At 44.6% G+C, this 12008-nt stretch overlaps 1 protein-coding gene across 2 annotated transcripts in view; it reads left to right on the top strand.

The window, feature by feature from the left end:
- The first annotated feature begins 10803 nt into the window (after positions 1–10803).
- The window catches only part of axl (AXL receptor tyrosine kinase), a 189314-nt gene continuing 188109 nt past the window's right edge, over positions 10804–12008 (top strand). For both annotated transcript variants that reach the window (XM_072269785.1, XM_072269784.1), the window contains exon 1: positions 10804–11419. In XM_072269785.1, the coding sequence (XP_072125886.1) occupies positions 11350–11419 (70 nt within the window). In that variant the 5' untranslated portion in view covers positions 10804–11349. The remainder of the gene's footprint in view (positions 11420–12008) is intronic.

Genomic DNA, 12008 nt, shown 5'->3' with positions numbered 1-12008 from the left:
TGGATGCAGTTTTGGTCACCTACCTACAGGAAAGATGTAAGTAAGGTTGAAAGAGTACAGAGAGAATTTAAAAGGAGGTTGCTGGGTCTTGAAGACCTGAGTTATAAGGAAAGATTGAATAGGTTAAGGCTTTATTTCTTAGAATGTAGAAGACTGAGAGATTTGACAAGAGGTATACAAAATTATGAGGGGTATAGAGAGGGTAAATGCAAGCAGGCTTTTTCAACTGATGGGACTACAATCAGAGGTCATTGGTTAAGGGTGAAAGGTGAAAAGTTTAAGGGGAACATGAGGGGACACCTCTTCACTCAGAGGGTTCTGAGAGAGTGGAATGAACTGCCAGCATTCACAGTGATGCATGTGAGCTCGATTTCAACATTTAAGATAAGTTTGGGTAGGTACATCGATGGTAGGGATATGGAGGGCTATGGTCCTGGTGCAGGCCGATGGTGGTTTAAATGGTTTCAGCATGGACTAGATGGGTCAAAAGTTCTGTTTCTGAGCTGTACTTCTCAATGCCACTATGAGTCAAGGTTGCATATGATATTCATACTTTGATAATAAATATACTTTGAATTTCAGTTGGGAGATCAAGAGTATGGTATGGTAGCATCGTGTTTAGCATAACACCTTACAGTACAGATGACCCTGATTCAATCTCCGCCATGGCCGGCAGGGGTGGTGCTGGAGGCTAAAACATTCGGGGTATTTAAGAGCCTCTTGGACAGACACATGGATGAAAGAAAAATAGAGGGTTACTGGGTAGTGTGGGTTTAGTACGTTTTTTTAAAAGGAATATATGGGTCGGCACAACATCGCGGGCCAAAGGGCCTGTACTCTGCTGTAGTATTCTAGTGTCTTCTAGTGTCTAGAAGTTGTACGTTCTCCCCGTGACCGCGTGGGTTCCCTCCCACAGTCTTAAGGCATACTGGGTGGTAGGTAAATCGGTCATTGTAAAATTATCCTGTGATTAGGCTGGGATTAAATCAGGGGTCTGCTGAGCAGCGTGACTTGAAGGGTCAGAAGGGCCTATTCCACACTGTAAGTAGGTAATAAGTACAACTTTACCTCTGTTATAGGCCCATTCAGGTGTCTCACAACAGCAGACTAGAAGATGTCTTTGAGTTTGGTGGTGGGTGCTCTTAAGCATTTGTTGTTCTGTCCGGTGGGAGGGGGAGAAGAAGAGTAACCAGGGTGCAAGGAGTCCTTTATTATGCTGGTTGCTTTCCCGAGGCAGTGGGGTGTAGACAGAATCAATGGAGAGGTGGCTGATTTTCATGATAGACTGATGTCTGTCCACAACTCTCCGCAATCTCTTGTGATCTTGAACAGAACAGTTGCCATACCAAGCTGTGATGCACTTGGATAGGATGAGTTCTGTGGTACATTTTTAAAGATTGACGAGGGTCATCAGGGACTTTCCAAATTTTCTTTACCTTCTGAGAAAGCAGAAGTACTGAAGTGCTTTCTTGGCCATAGTGTCTATGTCATTCGACTTAGACCTAGGAAATTGAAGCCCTCAACCTTCTCCATCTATGCACCATTGATACATACGGGGGCCATGCTGAAAAATGTCCGTGGGGGTGGATCTGAGTAGTAACAAAAATGCTCATCAGATCAAGCAGATTGTTAGATTATTAGATTATGAGAACACTCAGTCCTCTTTTATTGTCATTTAGGAATGCACACATGCATTAAGAAATGATACAATGTTTCTCTGGAGTGATATCACAGAAAACAGGACAGACCAAAGACTAACACTGACGGAACCACATAATTATAACATATAGCTACAGCAGTGCAAAGCAATACCATAACTTGATAAAGAACAGACCATGGACACGGTAAAAAAAAAGATTGTGTGGAGGAAACAGAGTCAATGTCAAGTTCAATGACTTTCATTAAAGACCTGAGAGCAGCCAGGTCTCCTGTCTCTGCTGGTAATGGCAGAGATGGTTGTGCAAGCACCATCATTTTCTATCCAGCTTTTATAAGGTTATTGAACAGACATGTTGTACAATGAAGTGGACTAAGTCTACCTGGTCATGACTAACGTTCCCTCTAATTTGTAAGGACCAGTGTGCGCAAAAATCTTGTGCTGTGCAATTTTTTTGCCCGGTGACAACATGTGTGCACTGAATAATTTCTTCAATTAAAAAACAGTATAAGTTGTAAGATCTGCAGACAAATCTTCCCAAACTCCACGTTGTCAACACTGTCCACATCAGAAACTGGGAAAGGAAGTGTGATTGTGTACGGTTGTGAAATAATACTTAACATTCCAATGAGGTAGAGGGTGACAACCTTTTATGCACAGTTTAAATTCCTTTGTGTTCTAATAACAAAAGAATACGCACACACCTTAGAGAATGTTGGTCATGGCCTTGCACCTTATTGTCAACCACTGTAGGGTGATGTACATAATTCACAACCACCAACATTGAGTTGGGGTTCACCTTAAGAGGCTGGTCTGACGTGATGATGTAATTATGTGAAGTTTGGTTACCACGCTTTGTGTTCAGGTTTTGGAGTACAATAAATGAGTTGTTACGGTTTTTCGTGAACATAAAATGCCTCACATCAATTTATTTGTGAAAACCTACTCCAGCACTGCACTTTTTCCTGTAACATACTGAATATTACAAGGCCTAGATAGAGTGAATGTGCAGAGGAAGTTTCCTATACAGTAGTGGGGGATTCTAGGACCAGAGGGCATAGCCTCAGAATAGAGTAATGACCAATTAGAACAGAGATTAGGAGGAATTTCTTTAGTCAGGGGGTGGTGAATCTGTGGAATTCATTGCCACAGCTGGCTATGGAGTCGAAGTCATTGGATATATTTAAAGAGGAAGTTGATAGGTTCTTGATTGGTTACAGGGAGACTGGGGTTGAGAGGGAGGATAAATCAGCCATGTTGGAATGGCAGAGCAGACCTGATGGGCTGAATGGCCTAATTCTGCTGCTATGCCTTATGACCTCTGTCATGTGACAATAATGAACTAATTTAGTTAAAAACACAAGAGCTTCTGCAGGTGCTGGCAAGTCAGGCAGTAGCCATGGAGATGAATAGTCAATATTTCAGGCTGAGACCTTTCATCAGAACTGGAGAGAAAGGGGGAAAGACCGGAATAAGAAGGTGGGGGTGGAGGAGAAGCTGGCATGTGATGAATGAAACCAGGAGGTGGGTGGGGGACGGAGGGATGAAGTAAGAAGGTGGGAGGTGATAGGTGGAAGAAGGTATCTGATAGGAGAGAACAGTGTTCTAAATTTAATGAATTTTAATTTTCCTATTGTAAGTAAACAAATTTAACAAACTTCACGTCACATGCCGGTGATAATAAACCTGATTCTGATTCTGATAAATGTTAAATTTTGCAGAATCGAGAAACCTAATTGTGACTTTGGAGCCAGGAAATGAGTCAGGAAATGGCAGAGAGAATCCTGGCCCAACTAGAAACATGGCTCAGCGTGTCACCAAAGATTTGCAGAGGACTGGAAAACCAGCAAGATGCTGGTTAAAAAATCACTGCATAAATAATTAAAAGGGTGTTAAAAGCCAAGCTTGGTAGCAGGCAGACTTTACAATGAACTAAGAATTGCTTTTGCTGAAGGCACAGAGGGGTTCTGATGTTAATGATGTAAGGAGATGCCTTGCCTTGAAGTCAAACCTGCTTTGTGGAAATCTTTTTGGGACAACAGTTATCAACATACAAGGAGCTTTGCATTTGGGCAGGTGAATGTACAAATCCCACTTGGATTCATTAGGCCTCTTCCCACTGCAGTCTGTTCAATTTGATGGTTGTGGAAGGGATTCCATCCCGCATTAAGTGGCTGTTGTAAATTGTCCTTAGTATTTACCTAGAGACACAGCCTTGAACAGCCACTTTTGACCCACTAGCAGCCTTAGCCTAGTCACAGGACAGGTCATTTACAATGATCAATTAACCTACTAACCGATGTGTCTTTGGAATTGAAAACCCTCATCTCATGGGAAGGCGTACAAACATCTTACAGGAGGTGAACTCCGAACTCTGATGCCAGCATACCAACTCCTGTGTTACTGTGGTGCCCCCATCTAGATGGCTGACAAAATGTGGGGAGAGTTATAGAGGAGGTACCAGAGCCTGAAGACATACATTCAATGTTTTAGGAAAAGCTTCTTCTCCTCCACTGTCCATGAACCCAGAAACACTACCTTGCTTTTCCTCTTTCACATTATAGTAGTCATAGTCATAGTCATACTTTATTGATCCTGGGGGAAATTGGTTTTCGTTACAGTTGCATCATAAATAATAAATAGTAATAGAACCATAAATAGTTAAATAGTAATATGTAGATTATGCCAGATTATGCCCCACAATATCACATTATGTACCTTAGCGTTGGCGTGTGGCCAAGTGGTTAAGGCGTCGGACTAGTGATCTGAAGGTCGCTAGTTTGAGCCTCAGCTGAGGCAGCATGTTGTGTCTTTGAGCAAGGCACTTAACCACACATTGCTCTGCGGCGACACCGGTGCCAAGTTGTATGGGTCCTAATGCCCTTCCCTTGGACAACATCGGTGTCATGGAGAGGGGAGACTTGCAGCATGGGCAACTGCCGATCTTCCATACAACCTTCCCCAGGCCTGCGTCCTGGAAACCTTCCAACACACAAATCCGTGGTCTCACGAGACTAATGGATGCCTATTATTATGACATAGTAATTTTTAAATGTCTCACACTGTACTACAAACAAAACATTTGACAACACGTCAGTGATAATAAACTTGATTCTGAGTACAGACACATACATCATAACGTCACTCACCCCATCACTGAACTGTTCTCATAAACTGTGTGAATTCACTTTCACGGGCTCGTCATCTCATGTTTTCAATATTTATTTATTATTTCCTTTTGTATTTGCAGTTCGTTGCCTTTTGCACATCAGAATCAAAGGTTCATTTACTATCAAAGTATACAACTCTGAATTTCTTCTTCTCCAGATAGCCACGAAACCAAGAGAAAAAGAACAGCAACATCAATCCCCAAATCCCTCTCCTTCACACAAAAAAAAGCAAACAAAAACGAAACAGGCACATCGACCCCCAAATCCCCCTCCCCAACATAAAAAAATGAGAACGATTGGGTGAAAAATACAGAATATAAAAAACTTTAATATTGAAAAAAAGTCCATCGTCTATAGTCTATATCCATATCCAAAACGGGCACAGCGACAGGCCACACAGGCTTCCCTCTCTGGCAGCAGAGTGATCCTACCAGCGATCGAAAGGCAGGCAGACAGCACTCACCTTCTGCATTCGCCTCGATGTTTCAACCTATCTCGTCACGTAAATCGGTGAACAATGAAAGCTTTTATCAGTGAAATAGAGTCAAACGTCCACTCGTGCCCCGATCTGCTGTCTCCTCACAACTAGATTTCAATATCCGTTCAAAAATTGGATGGCAGAGGGGAAGAAGCTGTCCCTGAGTTGCTGAGTGCATGTCTTCAGGCTTCTGTACCTCCTTCCTGATGGTAACAATGAGAAGAGAGCATGTCCTGAGGGGTGGGGGGCCTTAATGATGGATGTCACCTTCCCTGAAGATGTCTTGGACACTACAGAGGTTAGTAACCATGATGGAGCTGACTAACTTTACAACTCTCTGCAGGTTGCTTTAATCCCTCCTCCCCCGTATCAGATGGTGAGGCAGCCAGTTAAAATGATTTCCACAGTACATCTGTAGAAATTTACAAGTGTTTTAGGTGACATACCAAATCTCCTGAAAATCCTAATGAGATATAACTGCTGTCTTGTCTTCTTTCTAGCTACATTGATACGTTGGGACCAGGTTAGGTCTTCAGAGATATTAAAGCCCAGGAACTTGAAATTGCTCACTCCCTCCACTTCTGATCCCTCTATGAGGACTGGTTTGCGTTTCTTCATCTTGCTCATTCTGAAGTCCACAATCAACTCTTTGGGCTTGCTGATGTTGAGTGCAAGGTTTTTTCTGTCACACCACTCAACCAGCTGGTATATCCCACTCCTGTACACCCTCTTGTCACCATCTGAGATTCTGCCAACAACGGTTGTGTCACCAGCAAGTCTATTTGTGGCATTTGAGCTATACCTAGCCACACAGTCATGGGTGTAGAGAGAGTAGAGCAGTGGGCTAGGAGCACATTCCTGAGGTGCACCAGTGTGGATCGTCAGTGAGATGGAGATGTTATTTCCGACCTGCACAGATCGTGGTCTTCCAGTTAGGAAGTCAGGGATCCAGTTGCAGGGGCAGATACAGAGGCCCAGATTCTGTAATTTTTTTGATCAGGGCTGTAGAAATGATGGTGTTAAACGTTGAGCTACATCTTGACATAGTTATCTGTATTCTTCAGGTGATCCAAGGTTGTGTGGAGACCCAATGAGATCACATCTGCTGTAGAATGTTCCATTGTGGTGATAGGCAAATTGCAACGTTCAGGTCTTTGCTGAAGCACAAGTTGATTCTAGCCATGACCAACCTCTTGTCCATTTGTCAGTTTTGCTGTGTGTGTATTTTCATCGATTCAGTGGTGTTTCTTTGTATTTACTGTGAATGCCCGCAAAAAAACAATATCAGGGTGACATATGAACTACTTTGATAATAAATTTACTTTGAACTTTGAACATCACAAAAGCAGGCTAGACTCTCAAGAGGTGGCAGGTGCTGGAGTCTGGAGCAACAAAGAATCTTCTGGAGGAACTCAGCAGGTCAAGCAGCATCTGTGTGCAGGGGTGGAGGTGGGGGGGGGTGAAGAAATTGCTCATGTTTCAGGTTGAAACCCTGCATCAGGTCTCCAAAAACATGCTAATTGGCCTATGTTATTCCTGTTTTCCTCTCTTCCCAAATTCTTCTCAATTCCTCTGGGATTCTATCCCTCACCAATACAAGAGGGGCAATTTACATTGGCCAATCTACTAACCTACATGCCTTTGGAATGTGGGAGGAAACTGGAGCACCCAGGGTCACAGGGAGAACATGCAATCTCCAATGAAGCCAGGCTGTGGGGCATCTGCCGCTGTGTCAGTTAATAGGAACAGATTGGGCTTTGTGTGACGGATCAATGTGATAGCATGACCTTGGTGGGCCGAAGAGCCTGTCTCCATTCTGCAAGACTCTGTGTATCCTCGTCCTGATGTAACATTGACTCTAACTTTGCCTCCACTGACCCACTGGTTTTTCAAGCAGCTTTTTTTGTCAGAGTCCGGAATCTGCCATCTCTTATGTCTCCAGGGTACGACAGTGGTAAGATGGTGAAGATACCCAGGTCCCTTCCCTGACCCAAGTAGGGGCTTTAGGGAGGAGACATCAGGCAGTCCTCCTCCATGGCCCTGACAGAATATCCGTACTTTTCTTCTAATTGTGGCTACAGAAGCTTTCCTCACAAACCTGACAGTGAAAAAAATGCAGATGCCAGAAATCTGAAATAAAAACAGAGTAGTGCTACATATAATCCTCTGGTCAGGCAGCATTTATGGAGAGAGAAAGTTAATGCTTCAATTCTAATAAAGGCTCTTTGGCCTTAAAGGTTAACCCTGTTTCTATTTCCACACCTATTTTGAACCAGGAATGAATTTTAGGAAGGTTGAAGTTTATGAAAGGTGTAATGTAGATATAAATCTCTCACTACAGTGAGTACTGGAGGATTCTTAACCCTCTATAGTGGAATAGCTTACCTATTGCCATTTCTTACATTTCCATATAGTATAAACTCAGTGGCCACTTTATTGGGTACCTCTGGAGACTTGTAAAATTTGTCAGCTCTGTCAAGTGTACCAGCCTCCATAACATCCAAGACATCTTCAAGGAGCAGTGCCTTAGGAAGGTGCGTCCATCATTAAGGACCCCCATCACCAAGGCCATGCCCTCTTCGCACTGTTACCATCGGGAAGGAGGTACGGACGCCTGAAGGCACACATTCAGTGATCCAGGAACAGCTTCTTCCCATCTGCCATCTGATTTTAAATGGACATTGAACCCAAGAATACTACTTCAGTACTTTTTTATTTCTATTGTTTTGCATTACTTATTATTTTAACTTAACTAGTTAATAGACATATACACAACATACTTAATGAAACTCATGTTTTTTCTCTATATTTATTTATCATTGTACTGCTGCCATAAAGTAAATACACTTCACAACATTTGCTGGTAATATTAAATCTGATTCTGATTCCATGGTAGAAAGCTACCACGGAGACACGAGATGACAGATGCTGGAATCTGACAAACTGTAAGAAGGAGCAAGGGTAGGACAGCATCTGTGGAGGCAAAGGGAGGATCATTGTCTATCAGAACACAGATACCTATGATTATAGAGCATAGAGACTGGCCTTTCACATCAACCCTTCACACCTACCCCATTTTATTCTGCCCTATTCCTGTCAACTGGCAGAGGGTAGAGCAACAGCAAGTCCAATGGAGCTGCTGCGTCTTAGCACCAACAACCTGGATTGGGTGGACGCAGTCTGTGTGGACTTTGCATGTTCCCCTTAACCATATGGGTTTCCCACCACCGAGGACATTTTCAAGAGCTGGTGCCCCAAGAAGCAGTTACCCATCAGTAAGGTCCCCCATCATCCAGTGTGCTGCCTCTTCCAGAGAGAGCCTGAAGATCCACACTCAACTTCAGGAACAATGTCTTCTCCTCCGCCATTTGATTCCTGAATGGTACATGAACACCACCTCAGTGTCCCTTTTATTTTTCACTATTTATTTTTATAATCTATAATAATTTTATCCCTTTGCACTGTACTGATGCTGCAAAACAACAGATTTCATGTTACATAAATCAGTAGATAATCGGTACTCAATTCCTCCTTCTCCACTGCATCTACTCTCAGGATGAGGCTTTTCATTCCAGAATAAAGGAGATGTCCTCCTTTTTCAAAGAAAGGGACTTCCCTTCCTCAACCATCAATGCTGCCCTCAACCACATCTCTTCCATTTCACAAATGTCTGCTCTCACCCTATCCTCCCGCCACCCCACCAGGGATAGCTTCCTCTCGTCCTCAGCTACCACCCCACCAGCCTCTCCATCCAACACATAATTCTCCAGAACTTCCATCATCTCCAATGGGATCCCACGACCGAGCACATCTTCCCCCCCCCCCACTTTCTGCTTTCTGCAGGGCTCACTCCCTACGTGACTCCCTTGTCCATTCGTCCCTCCCCACTGATCTCCCTCCTGGCACTTATCCTTGCAAGCAGTACAAGAGCTAACACCTGCCCCTACATCTCCTACCTCACAACCATTCAGGAACCCCAAACAGTCCTTCCAGATGAGGCAACACTTCACCTGTGAGTCTGTTGGAGTCATATACTGTGTCTGGTGCTCTCGGTGTGGCCTCCTGTACATCGGTAAGACGTGATGTAGATTGGGAGATTGCTTCGCCAAGCACCTATGCTCCATCCGCCAGAAGAAGCAGGATCTCCCAGTGGCCACCCATTTCAATTCCACTTCCCATTCCCAGTCCAATAATGTAACCCATGGCCTCCTGTACTGCCAAAGTTGGAGGAACAACACCTTATAATCCATCCTGATGGTATGAACATTGATTTCTCCAACTTCCAGTAATGGCCCCTCCTTCTTCACCATTCTGCCTTTCCCTCTCTCACCTTATCTCCTTGCCTGCCCATCGCCTCCCTCTGGTGCTCCTCCCCCCTTTTCTTTCTTCCATGGCCTTCTGTCCTCTCCTCTCAGATCCCCCCTTCTCCAGCCCTGTATCTCTTTCACTGAATCAACTTCCCAGGTCTTAACTTCATCCCTCCTGCCTCACGGTTTCCGTCACCTTGTCTTCCTCTCTCCTCTCCCACCCCCACCTTTTAAATCTATTCTTCTTTTTTTCTCCAGTCCTGCTAAAGGATCTTGCCTGAAATATTGACTGTACTTTTTCCCATCGATGCTGCCTGGCCTGCTGAGTTCCTCCAGCATTTTGTGTGTGTTGCTCTGATAGATCTGATTGTGCGACAGTGAAATGGTGACACAAGACTCCAAAGGCTGGAATCTGGAGACAGTAGGGCAGCACGGTATAGCACAATGCTTTATAGTACAGACAACCCATGTGCAACTCCAGCCACTACCTTTAAGGAGTTTGGACATTCTCCTTGTGGGTTTCTTCCGGGTGCTCTGGTTGCCTCCCAAAGATTTACCAGCTGGTGGGTTAATTGGCCATTTTAAATCGTCCCGTGATTAGTCTCAGGGTATTGCTGGGTGGCGGGGCCTGAAGGGCCAGAAGAGCCTATTCTGCGCGGTTTCTCAATAAGTAAATAAACCCAGCGGGTCAGGCAGCATCTGTGGAGAGAAATGGGCCCTCAATATTTTGGGTTGAGAGCCTTTACTTGGACAGAAACGGGATTAGTACAAGATGCATGTAATAAGTGGTTATCAGAAAACGGGGAGATACTGGAAATCTGAAATAGAAGCAGAAACTTAAGAACAAACGCAAAATGCCGGAGGAACTCAGCAGGTTAGAATCAGGCAGCGTTTGTTGGGGAAGAGTGAACCTTTCTGGTCCACTATGGCTGTTAACTGTGGACTTTTCCTCCCCGCATTTTCCGTTTTAACTCCAATATAAATGTACGGTGGATGGTGAAAGTTAACTGGGTATGGGGTAGGGACTGTACCAGTCTAAATTCTGTGTTCGGATGCCCGCGTTCGTGAGCTGAAATATCACGGCTACCAGATACTGATTTCTAGCAGAACAATCAATCCATTCTGGGTGGCGGGGAGAGGACTCTGTTGGTGCGGTTAGGGGCAGTCCTCGCACCGGAGAGAGATGAGGGGCGGGAGGTTGAATTGCTCGCTGAGCGATCCTTAATACAAACCAAGCGTTGATCTTCAGAACCAGGAGTGGTTGAAACTCGTCAGAGGTCAGGTTGCAAAGACCGGCAGGAGTGGATCCACAGAGTTTGGAATTCATTCGGGATATTTATCGCTTCTCGGCCTTTTGGATAAAATCAAATTTTAAAAATGGGATATTTATCCAGCTCTTTCCGAGTACTCTGGGATCAGCTCCTCTAAATCTGCACAGATGCTGAGCTGTTAACTTTTTAAAGAAAGTTGCAGCTAACTTTTTGTTTGTTGGGTTGGGTCCACCCATCTTTCCCCTCCCACACAAACTTCAGTGGGACGTATTTCTCCGTTGGGTCGAGAGTTGCGCGGAGTCTCCGGCCGAAGGGACCCGCGCCACGTCCCGGAAAAAATCGGTGAAGTTTTGCCGGAGTTGGAAGTTGCGGGACCTCGGGGAGCAGGGGCCGATGCGCGCCGTTTGCTGAACTGGACGGGGAGCCTTTATTCCTGGGAATTAAAGAGCTTGCGATCTGTGAGAGAATGCGAGCGGTGGGGCTGGTCTTGCTCTGTTTTTGGGTTGAGTCTCTGACCCAGACCGCCGATCCAGAAGGTGAGAATCCAGTAACCTCTCTCTCTTTCTCTGAACTGCGATTTGGAGTGTTTAAACCAGGGGCAGTCAAACCCCGTGAGCATATCTGTTATTTCTTACGGGAAAACCTCCTTCCTCATTGGTCTCTGCAAAACAAAATTTCTAACCAAGAGACCCCTAATATCCCGTGCGTTCAGAGGCCCCCTTGAAGGGGCGTGGGTGAAGTGGGTGGCTGGTTAGTTTGGGGACTACAGGAGGTTAGGTGACCCTGCTTTCTGTCGGTTGTGATTCATGTTTAGATTTTGTCGGGATGTGGTCAAATTGGCAGGATCCGTGTGTGTTTGGGTGTGTGAGATTTTTTTTAAATGTATGATTGAAAGGTTCTATGTGTGATGGTTTTTTTTTAGATCGCAAATTGTACATTGGAAAATACTCAACACAACGTTTATTTGCATAAAGTGGAAATGCGTCGGCTGCAGTAGTGATTGGGATGGAAGTGGTTGGATAAAGTTGCAAATTCCAGAAAAGGGTCTTCCAGTGAGTGAGGTGTTGGTCAACTGTATAGACTGAGTGGTACACTGGACAGACTGCTGGCTGCAAAATGCAGGCC

Source organism: Mobula birostris, chromosome 10 (genome assembly GCF_030028105.1).
Source record: "Mobula birostris isolate sMobBir1 chromosome 10, sMobBir1.hap1, whole genome shotgun sequence".
NCBI lineage: Eukaryota > Metazoa > Chordata > Chondrichthyes > Myliobatiformes > Myliobatidae > Mobula > Mobula birostris.
This window is presented reverse-complemented; position numbering and strand designations above follow the sequence as displayed.